This window comes from Pseudomassariella vexata (assembly GCF_002105095.1).
Source record: "Pseudomassariella vexata strain CBS 129021 chromosome Unknown BCR38scaffold_8, whole genome shotgun sequence".
Classification (NCBI taxonomy): domain Eukaryota; kingdom Fungi; phylum Ascomycota; class Sordariomycetes; order Amphisphaeriales; family Pseudomassariaceae; genus Pseudomassariella; species Pseudomassariella vexata.
Genome location: NW_024467963.1, coordinates 2,332,345 through 2,349,000, shown reverse-complemented (window position 1 = coordinate 2,349,000; position 16,656 = coordinate 2,332,345). Strand labels below are relative to the sequence as shown.

At 52.6% G+C, this 16,656-nt stretch overlaps 7 protein-coding genes across 7 annotated transcripts; 3 read left to right on the top strand and 4 right to left on the bottom strand.

Annotated features, from left to right (window-relative positions):
• The first annotated feature begins 45 nt into the window (after positions 1 to 45).
• Positions 46 to 510, top strand: BCR38DRAFT_231880 (uncharacterized protein). The gene has a single exon (XM_040854323.1). The coding sequence runs from the start codon at positions 136 to 138 to the stop codon at positions 406 to 408; it is 273 nt and encodes a 90-aa protein (XP_040715246.1). The 5' UTR covers positions 46 to 135; the 3' UTR covers positions 409 to 510.
• Positions 511 to 1,527: 1,017 nt separating this feature from the next.
• BCR38DRAFT_231870 (uncharacterized protein) lies at positions 1,528 to 2,390 on the top strand. Its single transcript, XM_040854322.1, has 2 exons — positions 1,528 to 1,730; positions 1,787 to 2,390. Exons 1-2 carry the CDS (start codon positions 1,644 to 1,646, stop codon positions 2,285 to 2,287), a joined length of 588 nt encoding a protein of 195 aa, XP_040715245.1. The 5' UTR covers positions 1,528 to 1,643; the 3' UTR covers positions 2,288 to 2,390.
• BCR38DRAFT_437262 (UNC-like C-terminal-domain-containing protein) lies at positions 2,320 to 5,920 on the bottom strand (the record flags this gene model as incomplete). Its single annotated transcript, XM_040860518.1, has 6 exons — positions 2,320 to 2,510; positions 2,550 to 2,805; positions 2,839 to 2,980; positions 3,014 to 5,576; positions 5,606 to 5,645; positions 5,913 to 5,920. The coding sequence occupies 6 exons, from the start codon at positions 5,918 to 5,920 to the stop codon at positions 2,493 to 2,495; spliced, it is 3,027 nt and encodes a 1,008-aa protein (XP_040715244.1). The 3' UTR covers positions 2,320 to 2,492.
• A 231-nt stretch (positions 5,921 to 6,151) lies between these two features.
• On the bottom strand, positions 6,152 to 7,091 carry BCR38DRAFT_344456 (S-adenosyl-L-methionine-dependent methyltransferase; the record flags this gene model as incomplete). Its single annotated transcript, XM_040856104.1, has 2 exons — positions 6,152 to 6,855; positions 6,902 to 7,091. 2 exons carry the CDS (start codon positions 7,089 to 7,091, stop codon positions 6,152 to 6,154), a joined length of 894 nt encoding a protein of 297 aa, XP_040715243.1.
• Positions 7,092 to 9,753: 2,662 nt separating this feature from the next.
• On the top strand, positions 9,754 to 11,540 carry BCR38DRAFT_231576 (acyl-CoA dehydrogenase). Its single transcript, XM_040854321.1, has one exon. It carries the CDS (start codon positions 9,881 to 9,883, stop codon positions 11,258 to 11,260), a length of 1,380 nt encoding a protein of 459 aa, XP_040715242.1. The 5' UTR covers positions 9,754 to 9,880; the 3' UTR covers positions 11,261 to 11,540.
• A 1,551-nt stretch (positions 11,541 to 13,091) lies between these two features.
• Positions 13,092 to 13,696, bottom strand: BCR38DRAFT_437251 (uncharacterized protein). The gene has a single exon (XM_040860517.1). The coding sequence runs from the start codon at positions 13,597 to 13,599 to the stop codon at positions 13,315 to 13,317; it is 285 nt and encodes a 94-aa protein (XP_040715241.1). The 5' UTR covers positions 13,600 to 13,696; the 3' UTR covers positions 13,092 to 13,314.
• Positions 13,697 to 14,973: 1,277 nt separating this feature from the next.
• On the bottom strand, positions 14,974 to 16,445 carry BCR38DRAFT_345114 (putative methyltransferase-domain-containing protein; the record flags this gene model as incomplete). The annotated part of the gene is made up of 2 exons (XM_040856156.1): positions 14,974 to 16,199; positions 16,349 to 16,445. 2 exons carry the CDS (start codon positions 16,443 to 16,445, stop codon positions 14,974 to 14,976), a joined length of 1,323 nt encoding a protein of 440 aa, XP_040715240.1.
• Between the last annotated feature and the right edge of the window lie 211 nt (positions 16,446 to 16,656).

Here is a 16,656-nt window from a genome sequence, read left to right as displayed (position 1 = left end):
GACTCAGTCTTCTATCGTGGACACAAACTTCAAGTGAGATTTGCCGTTGCTCGTGTGTTTGAATCTATCACTGACAAATCCAGCCTATTCTAGATCAGGCCGAGCCTATCGTCAATCTCGGAGAACATCTTCGAAATGTCAACTCTCGCGACTTTTTCAGGCGCTCTGAATCTGTCACTGATCATCTTATTTGACATCACCACCGTCAAGCCTTTCCACTTTGCTGTGGGATACATATTCCTGACTAGAAGGACTGAGACTACAAATATGCGGGTTCTGTTCTTTCCACAACTTAAGCGCTATCAGCACTTCATTGTGGCAGCTTATCATACAGTTATGAAGCAGGCAATTTGGGATTCAGTGACTCTGACCTGCTCACGAGTGAAGCACCCAATGGTATGTCCATAATTTTGGAGTTTGATGACCAGAACGCGTTTCACAGTACCATCACTTCCAAAAAGAAGCTCACAGCGGCCTGCGTTCACCAACTGGTAAACTTGTTGATCATCCCAACAAGGAAGAAAAAGCTCAATTGCACTTGGCAATAGTCAACGTCAACATGGAGACTGTCTGAGGAGAACCGTTTACTAGTCATTGACCAGTATGTACCTCGTTCCCAAGCAGCCCAACCGCATTTCCACGCCTCTGCTGTACAATTTTACGAGCGGCAGATCTAGACTGGAAGTCATGGGGCCTCAGCTCGGGAAATTATATCCCTGGTTTGAAGCGACTCAGACGAGGAACATATTGACCCGAAGAAACCTGATGAAGCCGTTCATTATGGCAACGTTGGTCGAATTTGAATGCTCTTTGCAGGCACATGCACCCCCTCCCCCTGCGGTGCATCTCCTAGTCCCTTCTCCACTCAAGGCCCCTAAAAACAAGCCTGTTCACATCTCATCGTACACAATTTGGAAGGCGGAAAGACTGGTCATTCATCATGGCGATGAACGTCTCCTCTGCCAATATTGCCGAGCGGACTTCCTCGTGCACATTCTCGAAAGAGATGTTCTGTCGGGACTTCATGCTCATGGACTTATTTCTTGAGTTTGAACCACGGGGACATCGTCATCATGCATTACGGTTACTATCCTGGTGCGCTAGAGAGCCACATCGCAGCACCAAACCATTGTACTGAAGTAAACGCCGCGCAAGTCAAGGGTTTCGCAATTAGACCCAACGTGGGCGAGCCACAACACTTCTAGCGATGAAGAATGCAGTGAGTACGTCGACTATTTTCCGCCGACCCCTTTACAATTGGCTAACTTTTGTAGATCCAGGTTCTTTCTACGACCATGAGCCAAATGCGAGTCGCTCCTACCAGTCGAGAAGAAGGGTTACAATGAGAGCGGCGATAGCAAAACATCATTCTCACCGCGAGAAATTCAGAGCCTTCCCTTGTTGTCCTTGATGGTCCTGGTGGCACCTGATTAATTCTTACACATCTTGCAACTCTCGCCACGACCCCACTCTATCGAGGAACGGACTGGCCAGGCCCATTGGACGGGTTTGCATCCATCATCATGGACTTGGTACTTCTATGCGTCCCTAGCGGTCCTCAGAAGTATATATCAGCAGCCACCATGTCTGCATATTTGCACAATTTCCTTTCTTTCCTTTGTCATCAACAATCATAATTTGCGATGATTTCGCCGAGGGCGCATTTTGGGGCAACGTTGACACCCTTGCGACATTCTCATATCTTGCTTGAGAGCTTCGTCATATACGAGGTATGAAGAGACACGATTTGGAGTTGCACTTTTTGCAAGCTTCGAGCTGATCTCAGAGTCGATCAACTATAACCAGGAAAAGAAACAAAAGAAAAAAAAGATCACACGAGACATCTCCGAAAACTGCTCTTCCCGTTCCCCTATCTGATAGACTTCCTCTCTTTAAGTCTGTATTTTTAGCGACAGGCCTGTCGTCTACTAGTGCCTACAAACCTGGGCGGCAGAAGCCAACTCTTTCAGCAAAAACTTTGCCTTCAGCGTTTCGTTGGGACTTTGTTGGGCGCCTGTTTGTCGGGTCGGGCCGTACTGTTGCAATGGGGATAACTCGGACAGGGCCGCGCGCACCTACCCCTCCCAATGCACGGATTCAGCAGGACGAAGAAGTGTTTGTGGATGATCCAGGATGGACTTGGCCAGTGGGTTCGCTGTTCGTCGCACCATTTGAGCAAGCCCTGCGTGAAGTGGTCCACTCGATAGATCGGTTGGTAGTTGGCTGTCACTGGCAGCCATCCAGATTGGCCAGGCGAACGGGCTGGATGGACCTTCACTGGAGATGAGCTTTGAGTTAGAGTCAAGAATCGCAAACAAGCAGTATAACTATGTCTTCAAGTTTTTGATATATGTGATGTGACCGTGTCCCATTTCGTATCATGATTTCGCACCAGTGCATTATGTAACCATCGACACTATAAAATAACCGTTCCATCTTGGGTATTCCAATTCTTCGTATTCATTCGTCAACTCATTACTACTAACCTTGCATCACTCAGGATCGGGGTCCTCGGGCAAAGCAGGCAGAGGTTTTCTCGTCGAGCCCACACTGGACATGGACGCCCTCGCCGCACGGCGAGAACTGTATTCTACCCCAGTGCCCTCCGACGACGTCGTTGACTGCCGTTCTGCGTCCTGGGCCGAAATATCTGTGTACTTCGTGTCCTCATCATCCGTATCCCTATCCGTCTGTTCTTCACCCCCCCTGTCGCGCTCTGAATCTTCCCGATCCTGGCGAACCTGGGGCGCGAAGTAATCCGGATGTGTCTCCATGGCAGGCTCAGAATCGTAACCAATATCCAGACTTGATGGAGTAGGCGGTTGGTAGTAATCGGACTCGGAAACGGCCCGTACGCTGGGCGACGGGCGCCGCCTCCGGGGCTCGCTGTCTCGCGGGAGGGTATGGGGTGTTGTTGAGCGACGCGGTGCAGCCGCCGATTCGAGGGTGGGACTACGCTCTTCGGGGATGCGGTTTGATGCTGGGCTGTTGGGGTCCATGCCGATGCCTATACTCATTTCCCGGTCCGAGTTGCCGTCTACGTCGCCGGAGCGCTCGATGGATTTGCGCAGCGAGGTCGAGGTCCGCTGGACTTGCCCGAGTCCGATGCCCAGTTTGCCTAGGGCTTTCGGCGTGCTTGGGTACAGGGGGCTGGCCATCCTACTGCTCGAGCCGAGGAATTGGGACGGGTAGTACAGCGCTTCCATGCCCGCGCCTGCTATGCCCGTGCGCGAGAAAATGACGAGTACTAGACACCCGAGGAGCAGTATGCTCTGTACGATGGCCATGCGCTTCTGGAATACAACCTCGTCGGCTAGGACCCCCAGACGGGCGGACAGGGCCACAAGTTCACGCTCGCTTTGCTCGCGCTGGGTTTCCAGGGCGATGACGGTGCTTTGCCAGATCTGGTCGTACTGGGTGCGGACGTCACGGAGCTCTGAGAGTACGGTCTTATTGAGCGTGTCGAGAAAGAGGTCGACTTTTGCGACCTGGCGACGCTCGAGTTTGGAGAGCGCTTCTTGCAAAAATTTAGACTGCGACTCAATGTATTGCAGGGAAAGGGTCGTGTTGGACTCGAGCGTTTGCAAGCGCTTGGTGAGTTGCTTGAAGAACGAGTCTTGGACTGTGGGGGATGCAGAGACGGAGGTGGTTGGTGTGCTTGTTCTGTTGCGCGAGGCCGTCTGGGACGCGGCGCCCGACGCTGGCTTCGAGATGGAGAGTTTAGAGGAAGGAGGTTTGATGGAGGTCGAAGCGGAGGTTTTATTTCTATACGAAGCCATGTTAGAGGATTTCACGGCGACGGGTGGCACGAAGGTGCTCGAGCCGGGTGATGGAGTGAGACGGGATGGCTCTGATGCTACGGATGAAGCGGAGTTCGCAGCTATATCAGTCGCGTTTTCAGCGTTAGAGCTGGAGGACATGGAAGAAACCGAGCGGGCGAACTCCGTTGCGAGGTCTTCAGCAGATGATTGAAATGAAAAACTGGCATTAGTAGCGTGGGTTGTTTGTTCCCATGCTTCCCTCTGCTGCTGTTTCGCCGGCACCTCGGAACCTTCTTCCACCCTTGGATAGGTGCGTGAGGGTTCTGCTGGGGATTCTGCTGGGCCACAAGTAGACCGAGGCTGGTACATGCGCTCGAAGTAGGACTTGTCCCAATAAGCAATGAAGTCGCTTTGTTCCGCTGCGGCGGTATGGTTCTCAACTTGAGCAGGTCGCGAAACCTCAGCCTCCTCGACGACGACGGCCTCAGTGGGCTCGACTATTTCCTGGGGTTGTTCGGGCACAGCTTTGTTAGTCTCGTCCTCTGCCTCCGAATCGCCCTCGATCTCGCTCGGGTCGGCCTCCTTCCACGAATCAAGCATGCGCGTTCCGTGGACCCGCAGTAAAGACAGAGGGCAGTAGTACTCGTTTCCGTAGTGGCTCAAGACCTCGATGCGCAGGTATCTGGCCCAAATCTGAGGGTTCTCGACCAAGAATGGTTGGATGTCTCGTGAATTCCGAGCTTGGAATTCCCCTAGGATTTTCCACTTCTCCAGTTTGACGGGATACCGATCACTGACACTGACCCGGAACTGCCGTATCATACTAGAGAAGAATTCAAAGTTGGCCAAGACCACTGTGTCAACCAGGATGTCATCACTCAGCTCCACGATGAAGAATTTGTTCTCCATTGAACACTCGAGCAACATGTACGAGTCCTTGTTCTCGGCCAGAATGGCCTTGGGGTTCTTAGCCCCGTGGCTAGTCTTCAGGACGGTAGCACCTGCGTCAAACGACGAGTACGAGAACCTCTCCTTGCACGTCTTGCCCGCGTCCTTGCTCCTGTAGATCTGGGCCAGCCCTTCGTCGTACGAAACTTTCTCCACTACCTCCTCCTTCTTCTCCCGATCCCGCCTTGTGGGCTTGCCGGCCGATGCAATCTCGGATATCTTGTCTGAATAGGCATCAAAGTCCAGTGCGATCTCACCCTCTTCGCCCAGCGTGTCGAAGTCCCCACCCGGGTAAGCTTCGCCGCGGCCGTCTTTACGAGGGCGGGCTTCCAGCGCCTCCTGGCCAGATTTCTTGAGCATCATCTCCTTCCACTCCTCGAAGGACATGAATGCCCCGGTGCTCAGATCGTTTCCATCGCTGTCCAGCTCGTGCTCCTCCTCCTCCTCCTCCTCCTGCTGGGGTGCGGCCGCAGCCTCAGCGCTGGGTTGGGCGGGAGGTTGGGCAGTAGTCAAGGGGGTGCGGGAAACGGGGGCGCTGTCCCCTGTCGGTGTCGTGGGGGGCGACGAAGCGAGGCATTGCTGCGGCAGCGTGTGTGTAATGTAGTTCACCGTCCTCGATTCGCAAGTTGGCTGCGCTGTGGTCGGCGGCGGGGGGGTCTTCGGCGTCGTTATTGTGGGATCGTGGTTTGTTGGCCAATTCGAATCGGTTTGGCTGCCATTCGCGTGGCCGCTAATTGCGACCACGAGGGCAAGTAGCGTAATTGCTCTCAGGGAGATGTGCCGCTGATCGCTCGAAAGCCACATTGTTGCAGCTGTCTTGCGGGCCCCAGGGAGGATAAAAATGTAAAGTCCATGGGGGGGGGTCGTCTTTTATTGGCCAGTCGAGTCCCGTGAACCTCAGAAAGATGTCTGTCATCTGACGATACTGCCAAATTGCTGGTCATTTCACTGGAGGCGTTCTGTTGAGAAAGGTCCCTGGGCTTTCAGCCACTCCTGACATAACAAGGCCAAGGCCAAGGCCCCTGCGGGTTTTCTACTACAGAGCGCCGGTAGAGGCTAGTTTGACCTGTATCCTTGGCAGCGGCAGGTGAGCGGCAGGTGAGCGGCTGGGATCTGTTGGCCCGAGCTCTTGGTTCATCCGAGCGTACAGTCACTTTACATGGCCGGGCATCGTTCATGCGTGCATATCACTCAGACAGATACTTGGGCATTGCAGCTTCGCATGTAGCGGCTCACTTCTGTCTGCCTACCCAGGACCGGACTTAGACGACGAGGCTGTTGGCAAATGATGTCTCATCCAGATGGCCAGTGCCAGTGCTAATCAGAAGACGATACCGGGACCCTCTTACGGCCAAAACTCATTTCAACAATCCATGCATGCTCGTCTCGATGTCCATGCCGTGTATTCCCCCTCTTGCCCCTTATCTTCTCGAGGGCTGATCTCACTGGGTCTGTGGGGCCGGTTTCCTGCCAGACACAAAGTTGATCTTGGTGTTATACCCAACGGACCTGACCTCGTCTCTCAGCGCATCGAGGAATGCATGGAATTCATCCGAGTTCGTGGCCACCCCGGGTATTCCATCTCCAATTTTGACGTCCAGCCCTCGAAAGACCTCGGTGCTGATGATCGAACTTATCTCTCGCATCTGCGGATCTTTGGCCGATGCCCCGTATCCGTGGTCAAATTGAATCTTCTGGACATCCTCCAAGCCGGCTTCGCGTAAGACGTCTTCCAGTCGGTACGCCAAGTCGATATCCATCCCGAACTGGCCCGAGAAGAACCTTTGCATCTTGACCTGTTTCTGCAGCTGTGGGTTCGAGTCTGGAATAGGACCCTGGGGCACCCATTCGACCTCGACCAGTTGCATATAGCCGCCAGGCTTGAGTATATCCAGATGATGTTGCATCATCGCAGGCCATTTGGAGACGGGCACGCCCCAGACGAGGAGACGCTGATGGATGATGTCGAATGAGTTCTTCCAGGCCCATGAAGCTGGAAAAGGCTGCGTCACATTGTGGGCACGGAGCTCGATACCCGATGCCGCCTGCGCTGGTTGAGGAGGGAACAGAGCGGGTGCAATGTCGATACCATGTAGCTCCATCTGCCGATCCGGTATCTGTTTTCGCAGGTCTCGCAGCCAGTGTCCTGTAAAGGTGAGCAAACTCTTCGGTAGGTGACATTGCCTGCTTACCATCTGCGCACCCAGAGTCGAGCAGTTTTAGGGGTCTGTTTCCGGCCAAGAGCTTAGGCGATAGAAGGTGGTGCTCTGTATGAGTTTTGAAGAACTCGTGCTGCGCTGAGAGCCGCTCGACCTCCTTCGCATGGCGCTCTAATAAGTAGACATCTTCGCCGGCCCCGCGCGCTACTTTATTGTCTTCCATCACGTACAGGCAACCTATGTGTCGTTGGACGGCTGCAGCGATCGAGCAGTGGCTTTGCATACAGCCACTTCCGTTATATTCGCAAGTTTTCCTAATGAATCTTCCATACTTCGCCTGTTTCTGTCCTACTTCCTTCACCTCGACAGAATGCGGGGAATCCCAATCGACAGCACTGTGCCACTGCACGATTACAGCTACACTTCCTAATTGGAGCTCATGCAGGCAGAGGTTGGCCAATGAATAGCATTGACATGATCGAAAACTGGAATACACTATCGGTCGACCAATAGACAGGGACGGACTGTTGTGCCAAGCTTGTAGAACTTACGACGCAGCATGGATAACATAGTCTTCTGCACAGCTAAACAAACCTAGTCAACAGCGTATAACTTTCTTCGGTCCGATTTTGCTTTACCTCTATTCGGTAGCTGCAGGGCTCTTGGCCCTCAGTTTCAACCCCTCCTGCCCAGCTTGTCACAGCTGGCAACGTGATAAACCTCCGCATAGAAAACAGTGCTCTCATGTCCAAACTGAAGTCCCTGCGTGTTTTGGCCGAGTGATCCCTGAGTTAAACTTGCCCTTCCCTGGGTTTGATCTTGAGAAATTCGGGACCGGAGACTGAAGGTGTGGGCAATACAGGCAAGAGGGTTATATAATGATGATGAAAATAGGACTAAGTACCCAAGACTGCGGGTACGGAAGGGCTATCCATGGGCTATTGGCCTAAGCACTGCGCCCAGCACACAGGCGGTGCGCCTGGGGCATGCAATAGAAGGAACAATCATTTCTTTGTCCATTGGCCAGGTATACTCATGAGCGCTCAGGTGTTGTCCGCCAGCCGAATTATCACCTATGTGGCACGATCTGCTGCCATATTCGGGAATTGTCCCTGTCCCATCTAAGCTGCTTCGACTTCAGCGCGCGCTGTCCTGCCTCTCGTCAATCAAGTATTCGGCTACAACTCTTTGGGTTAAATTCGAAGAACATTACGCCAAGGTACACTTTCGGACTCAGCTGGTTGAAGTCCCATTGTGCACCTAGAGAAGACTCGGGGATACAGAATGGAAGACTACAGCCACCAGGACTCAGGACTGGAATGGAAAAGAAACGGCAAGACGTCTAGTGGCCTAGACTAGGAATCAGCGGCCACTCTTACTAAGGCTGATGAGAACAAGTCGCATGCTTCTCTGTAGGATGGTGGTAGCAGGTTCAAATTGTACCGCTTTGTTTGAAGGCAACTCTATCAGCAGCCCTTGTATGCTGTACCGTGTGGCCGACTGCTATTAAGACATGGACAGAACACAAACATATCATTGAGCTTTGGGAAATATTTGCTGCATAGAATTGGGGGGAGGGTGGCAGATGCGAAAGACACGGACGCGCAGACGAAAATGCCGAACATTGAAAAATCAAACCTAAACACGGGATGGATACCTGCTATCCGCAGACAGTATTTCTCCAAGTCTACGACCAGCGTTCCGCACCATATGGACCTCATATGGCGGCCCAAAGCCAGAACTTCATCCTTCCTCCCACAAATATAGTCAGAAACCCCGGGAAGTTTGCCGCCTCGCTCTGCACCAAGAAATCATACGCCTCCTCTCAACACGGACTAGGTACTATCCCATGCTTGGAGATACCGTACAAGATAAGTCATGGATGTTCATCGCGACAAAAAGTCCAGCCGGACAGTTGCCCGGGACGGGTAGGTTCTAAACGAGCACGTCCACCTTTGCGGACGACATATTCTAAAGATCTTGATCCTGGGATTTTTTAGTTCGAGAAACTGGCTCTTCTTGGATCGAGTTGTGCAGACAACGTGGGAACCTCGACCGTTGACTTGCGTGTCAAAGTCCTGGGCGATGGCAGTCGCCGGCTCCGAGGCGCTTGATTATGCTGACTCTGGCGCCGAGATGGTCGATTTTGGGATGCAGCTGGAGCTTCACATTGTATGTACAAGGCCAGCGATCGTGATGTCTTTCCAGGATTGGTTTGGTGTCGGGGTTGGTGAGGGACTTGCTTGTGAATGTTCGAGAGCGACGGTTTGGGGCTGATGGGAAATATGAGCTGCAAGGGGTGCAGTCACTGCCGTACGGTGATATGATATGATGAGCTTGAGGGGAAATCGCTGGAGCGCCTGTTTCCCGATGAATGATGATTGTTGGTCGATGGGTATGGCTGGCTGGTGGTAGCGTCGATATAAAAGTCGATTTGAATTCACTTGGCCTGGAACAATTGCTCGTGAGCTTTATGCAACAATACTAATGTCAAAAATTATGTTTCCCTGTACCGCAATGTGAGCGCTCGCTGTAAACGAAGGGTGGGGGATCGGGTGCAAGGGCAGCCGAGGCAAGCTACCCGCTAGTGTACCCCTATTTGTGCTGTTGGCTTGTGGGGCCAGCTCAATGCCTACAAATTGTAGGCGATTAAACAGGGTGGCCTCAATGAACAGTTCTAATGAGCGACGGCGAGAAATCATAATACCATGTATTTGAATAGACCGGGATTTGAAAAGGATGCTCACGGTGTTGATCATCGAAATTACCTATACGTAGGCACCAATACTACGTAACCTAGGTAGTGATGCACTCCCCCTTTTACCCCACGAATCCTCGGTCGATCCATCCCCGCACTATTTATTCCCCCTCAACACCTAACCTCAGACCCATGCCTCAGACCCATGCCTCAGACCCATTGATACAGCTTCAGGTCTCACGAGTGGCGACTTGTAAGAGGGAAAGCTCACCACGACAAGCAAAGTACCCTCGTGTTGAACAGCTTAGAGCAATATGTCTCGTGTATTAGCACGCTCGGCTTGGCGAACCAGTGAAATTGCCTCAAGGGGTTGTCTCCAGCACTCAGCCATTCAATTTCCCTTCGTGAGTGATCCAAAGCGGCGCAATGCCTTCTCCACCACATCCAGACTTCAGCTCATGGACACGACTTGCTTCACTGAAACCCAACTCACCGTCCGCTCAGCCGTCGCCCAGCTCTGCGCCCAATTCCCCAACACCTACTGGCAGGCCAAAGACCAAAATGAAGAAGACCCCACCGATTTCCACGGCGCCCTCGCCCAAGCCGGCTGGCTCGGCATCGCCCTTCCCCCCGAACTAGGCGGGTCCGGCCTCGGCATCTCCGAGGCCACCATGATGATGCAGACTATCGCCGAGTCCGGCGCGGGAATGGCAGGCGCGCAGTCCGTACATGCGAATGTGTATGCCACACAGCCGCTGGCTAGGTTCGGCAGTAAGGGGCAGATTGAGGGTACGATCTCGAGAATTATTTCCGGGGAGTGGAGGACTTGTTTTGGGGTTACGGAGCCGAGCACGGGACTTGATACGCTGAGGTTGAGGACGGTGGCTAGGAAGCAGGATGGGAATGGTGGCGGGGGTTATAGTGTGAGTGGGCAGAAGATATGGATTACTTGCGCGAAGGTGGCGAGGAAGATGATGTTGCTCGCGCGGACGACGCCGCTGGAGGAGATCAGGAAACCAAGCGAGGGGCTTTCGCTGTTTTGTATTGATTTGGATGAGTCGGCGCGGGGATTGGAAATGCGCAGGATTAAGAAGATGGGTGGGCGGGCGGTGGATGCGAATGAGGTTTTCTTCGACAATTATAAGATACCGGCTGATATGCTTGTTGGTGAGGAGAACCAGGGGTTTCAAGCTATATTGCATGGTATGAATGCGGAGCGCTGTCTGCTTGCCGGAGAAGCTTTGGGGCTGGGCTATGCGGCTCTAAAGAAAGCGGCCGAGTATGCGCGGGAGAGGGTTGTATTTCAGAGGCCCATTGGCATGAACCAGGGGATTGCGCACCCGCTAGCGGACGCCTATATGCAGCTCGAGGCGGCCAAGCTGGCTGCCTATCATGCGGCGAGGCTGTATGATGACGAAAACAATAGTAATAACGATGCTTCTAAAGAGGAAAAGAAGGTCCGGCAGCATGCGATTGGGGTCGCGGCCAACAGTGCCAAGTACCTGGCGGCCGAGGCGGCATTCAGGGCGTGCGAGAGGGCGGTCATGACTCTGGGCGGCATGGGGTATGCGGTTGAGTATGATGTGGAGAGGTGGTTGAGGGAGAGTCTGGTCCCGAGGATTGCGCCGGTCAGTAGGGAAATGATTATGAACTATGTCGGGGAGAAGGTGCTGGGGCTTCCGAGGAGCTACTAGAGTTATTTAGTACGCACTCGTGGCGTTCGTAGGTGTCGTTGGTGGCAGCATGGCATTTGTACATGCATGGTGGGCGTCCTCGATGTGTCGCGACTTCGGTTTGACCCAGTCAAGGTTAAAAAGAACTATGCATAATGACATGACATGGTGCAAAATAAGGGGTAAGCCGTCTAAAGGTAAGAACTTGACCTCCAGAACAAGCATTGCGATGTGTGAACGACACATTTTCAAATCATCATGGACCTGACGCCGAATTGTGCTCTAGGATTGAGCGTTTCCAATTAGCAGTTGTTACGAAAGCCCTCGCCATAGTGCTCCTACGCGTTCCCCCTTGTCTCTTGTCTCTTGCCCATCTCCCTGTCTCTATGAGCTAGGCCGAGCTTTCCATTTACGGCCACGCCGTCAGCGTTTACCCTCTTACCTGCCCTACGTCCACGTTGCAGACTCGAGAAAACCGCACGTGGCAAGTTGTAATTGACTTCCACCGTCATTGGGAAGAGGTATGCTTTCAGGTATCCAGTCTGACGACACGCGTTACTGGGTAATGTTCCAAGTAGCCATAACACGTTCTCATATCCACCTCCGTATATCCCCGGGAGCCACTGAAGTTGTGTCGCCCTCCACAAGGTCCGATTCCAGCGTATATCCAGCAAACCGAGAGACCCCGGGATACCCGGCCTTTGCGGATCGGCTGGAGTTTCCCAGGCCGCCTGCTACTGCCTAATCGAATGCTAGCGAGACGAGAAGTACATACTGGGGAGGCACGCCTAGATGGAGCCGACCGACATGCCGGCGTCGTAAGAGGTGGTCGAGGTGCGGTGACTTTTAGGTTGCAGCTATAGTGGAGATGCTGCTCTAGCTTCCTGTTGGATTCGGTGAACAAGGATGATGATGTTATCCTTTGAGCGGAGTTTCGGTCAGACGACACAACGCGATGTGTGCGTTTTTCCTCTAAAGTAAGACAAGTCGGAGCTGTTGATTTCTGCGTGCAAGTGGTGTAGTATGTTGGGACAAGACAGTTTCCGCGGCGGCTAATCGACTTATCTCATTGATCAGATCGACCCCTGTCTTGTCTTGAAAGTGGGACCACCAGATGTCTGACCGCTTACATAAAATGTGAATCGGTACCATTATGGATCAATACAGGCTCTACAATATGGAATATCCCTTCTCAAGGACGGGCAGAAGACGGGACAAACCGAGAGGGGTGGTATGTCGATGGCGTTCCTTCCAGCCACCTTCACCGTCACTTCACAAGAGGCTACTTCCGGCATCGGAAAATCCTGGAGTAATACCTGCTTGCTCTGTTGATGTTGTAGGTTTTTTGTTCGTCAGATTGCTGGTAGTGGTCATATGATGTGTGATGAATGTCCAAACTCTCTCTGGAAAGATCACACACTACAATGATAGGTGCTGTCGACCGAGTTGCTGATTAGCAGTGAACATCCCGAGGTCAAGCAATAATCATGTATGTAGTAGCAAAGACACCAAGTCCAAGTAAGGGTTTGAATAAATGTAAAAGGGTATCAACTGAATCCCGTAGGACCAAGGTAGAATAATAGGTCTCGTAACCCCGCAACCAGAATCGGCCATTGCAAAGCAGCTGTTTGCTTTAGCGTGCTGACCCGTCATTTCCTCGTATCCTGCCGCCAATTCCATCCGTGCATCCCCGCCTTCTAAGAGCACGTAACGGCCGTGATCTGACAATCACCCGCCACACCTGCCGTCATTGCCATCCATGCACCCCCGCCTTCTAAGAGCACGTAACGGCCGTGATCTGATAATCACCCACCGCACCTGCCGCCAATGCCATCCATGCATCCCCGTCTTTTAAGAGCACGTAACGGCCGTGATCTGGTAATCCCCCACCACACCTGCCGACGCCGTCGTCGAGTCCGAGATGAGCCATGTGCCGATCCAGGGATCCAAGACACCCTCCAGTGCTTCTTGCGTCAGGAAATTTGGGATGGTGTCTTCAAGGAACAGGACTGAGAAGGGGGCTGCCATGGTGTTGTCCCAGTCGCAGTAGTCCTGCGAGGAAATGTTAGTAGTCTTTAAAGCAAGAAGTATGTAAAAGAGAGGGCGAATGGGATACTGACTGATGAGAACATCTGTGACTCCGTGCTGTTGCGCCATTTCATCATCGTTTCTGGGCCAAAGTTAGCTACCGGGCTACAAGGAGCTCGATTGTGGCTGGTTCTGATCTTACTCATGAGGATGTTCTCGCCTGGGTTGGCGGGCGCGGCGAGAGTAGATGTCATGTTGACTCGGCAGCCGCTATCAGCGTGGACGACACCGAAGGCCGCGGCCAGGGTGATCAAAGAGGATGTGAAACGCATTTCTGAGGTTGATGTTTTGGATGTGTGGTAAGGTGCTGGCTGTCGTGATGGACGATGGAAAGTGATATTGTCGCTATCCGCCGAAGAGCTGGCCCATCTTATACACCGGTGAGCAACGTTCTGGAAGGTTGTACATCTCTGGAAAGCGGAGCCCGGAGCCACCTTCTGAAATGACTCGGTAATCATCTCGGAAAGATAGAAGAAGGACGAAATTTCAGAAAATGCAACCTACGTACATGCTTCTTCGCCAAGCCTTCGCGATTCGCATATTGGCAGCTGGATGCGTCATCCTGATAGGCTTAGTACTGATGCGCTCATAAAAGAATTGCTTTAGAGGATCAACTGTTCTTGAGGGGCCGTGGATTGGCCTCCTCCCACCTACCGAAAGAAGTGGAGCACGGTGAGGATATTTGCTGCAGCGAACCCAGGAACCGCACGTGTGTGTGTGGCCCACTTGGTAGTTGGAATCTGCCGTCGGCCAGGACTGGTTGCAATCTGGGGCTGCGTGGGACTACTCAGCTACATAGTAGTTCATGTATCCTGCTGCATTTGTTAGCATCGCCTAACCAAGCTGTTGTGACGGGAGATAGAGACGACAAGCGTTAGCCCCCTACACATGTAGCAGTCAATCAGTACTATAGTACCGTAATGCAGAACTGCCGGGCGACCCCCGTCAATTCTCATCTCTCGGCCCTGGGCCAGTCCATGCCAACTCGGGACGAAGACCCGACCCGACGATGCGGAATTTGGATACACGTCATATGACTACATAACATTTTCTCCCCCGGCCACAACGCTCTTGGCGTCTCCCGTGGAAGGACAGAAGAAACAGGGTGGAAGGACAAAAGAATAGAGTGCAAGGACGACAGAAATAGAATGAAAGGGGATAGGACCTCGAGTGGAGCCGATGACGACTCAGTGCCGGTTTCTGGTAAACGCATATCGTCCTCAGCCTCATTGGAAAGGAGATCTTTGAAATTATCTGATCGCTGTTGCCCGATCTCCAGATCTTCGCCATCACTTCTCCACCGGGTTACTGAGAAGATGCGGGGGCTTGGATACGTACGGAGTAGAGCAATGAGAAGGGTGAGTTTACGCAACCCCAGCGGAGTTGCATTATGCGATCTCGACTATTGATGCTGGCTGTTATACACTACGTTGGATCTGGCCTGTATATAGTGGAACAATCGTGATATCAAGTTAGCACATTTCTGCTAATCCGGAAATGGCTCTGTCGTTCGTCTGACACTGTGTAGAGCGTCTCAAAGGCACCGACGTCCTGACATTACTTCCCAGAAGCAGTGTATCATGGTGTTGTAGTATTCGACGAAGATGCCCTCGGGGGTGGAAAGAAGCGAACCACTAGCATGTTTATCATGGCAGCGCCGCACGTTTTGAGGCTGGCCGTTCGCTAAAGGGATCTTCGACCTTCCGCTTGAGCGCCCTCTGCAATAGGGGTCTTCCCTTCTGCAGCAAATACAACTCCACAACCTGATTTTCGCTTCCAAGCACCGGAAGTGGGATTGACTTCAGCAGCTCATGTCCCCATCCCGCAGCTGGAAGTAGCTCAAACAGCGCCTTTTCTGAGTCGTGCCGTGGTTTCGTTGCTAATATGACTTTTGACCCCGTCTCCAGGTTTCCAGTACCCGCGTTTCGTTTGTTGATGTCGTGCAACGCCGACAGCGTCCCGACGAGAGAGAGTAAGGAGTCGACATTATACGTGCAATCGCTCAGAACAATGTAATCCCAGAATCGAGAGGCGGCAATGGGTCCGAATTTGCCGGTTTTGCCATCGTCCCAATCGAGATTCTCATATTCCATCTTCGCCATGCGTTGCCAATCCGAAGTCTTTTTGTTTCTTTCGATATTTGATCGCGCACGCTCCTCGGCTTCTGGGACGTCCGTCAGAAGTACAGTCGGTTGATCAAGCTTGAGGCCTTGCTTCTCGGCCGCAAAATGAATGAGCTTGGCAATAGTCGTTCCGAGGATGCCAACGCCGCAACCGAGTTCCAGGATATTGGGGCTTTGATTAGTAATGGGCATGAAGTCCCGGATGTCCACTTCTTGTCGTCTTGACTTGCAGCCTGAAGCTAAAAATAACGCTGTTACAACCCCGGCATCCCAGACATGACGCGCGATGCTCTCGCCAATGTCCTCTTGCAGCTCGAGAGTCGCTATAGATCCGTCGCGGTCACATTCCAGCGGTAAACAGCGTAGGCAGGTGTCTGGTGACGGCACGCCCTGGTTGATTTCCACCCATACAGGTACTATTCCGCCGACATTCTTCTCCTCGGGTGCCCGATACCAAGGCAGAACATCCCCCGTGTTTTTCACATCAAGCATGACATGGCGGCTTTTGTCATCATTGAATGGGCCCGGCATAATTGCCACGTCAACGTGCTCCTTCAGGTACCGCCGTGGGTAAAGCAGTTTGACCTTGAGAACACGCAGTCCATCCTGCCAGGTCCCGACAACAGTGTGGACATGGGTACTGCCAGTGGATCTCAGTGGTAGTTCAGTTGGCGATTTTGACGTTCCGCTGTAGATGCTGGCTGTTATTTGAACGGGTGCACCAGCATTAAGGAAGGCATCTCCAAGGTCTATTCTCTCTTGGCGTCAGTAATTGCGACGCATGACTCGGCTTAGGACAGCGAAGTCAGGTTTTTGGGAGTGAGACCGCCGTCACACAGACCCTGTTCCCCTAGGGCACGACAAGTAAGGGAAATGAGGACTTGGAGACTTGTTTTACCGGTAGTGATAGTCAGCAGAAGGGAGAGCGTCGCATCCCTGTTTTCCCGTCCCGACGTATCGAGCATGGGTGACCGTAGGAGGCGAATGTAATGCATCTCATCATGTATTGGCAATTGGTATGTGAATTGACTCCCATGGAAATCCTTCACCGACGAGTGGAACAAAAGAGCAACGACGATTTTGGCTGAGGGTTTGAATTTGCAGTATGAACTTGTTTTCTAGGAGTTGAACGATTTCCATTGGGCGGTATCTTCACCAGGTTTGCAGAGGTCGGCGTAGAGTTTTTTCCCACAAGCTACTTCAAGT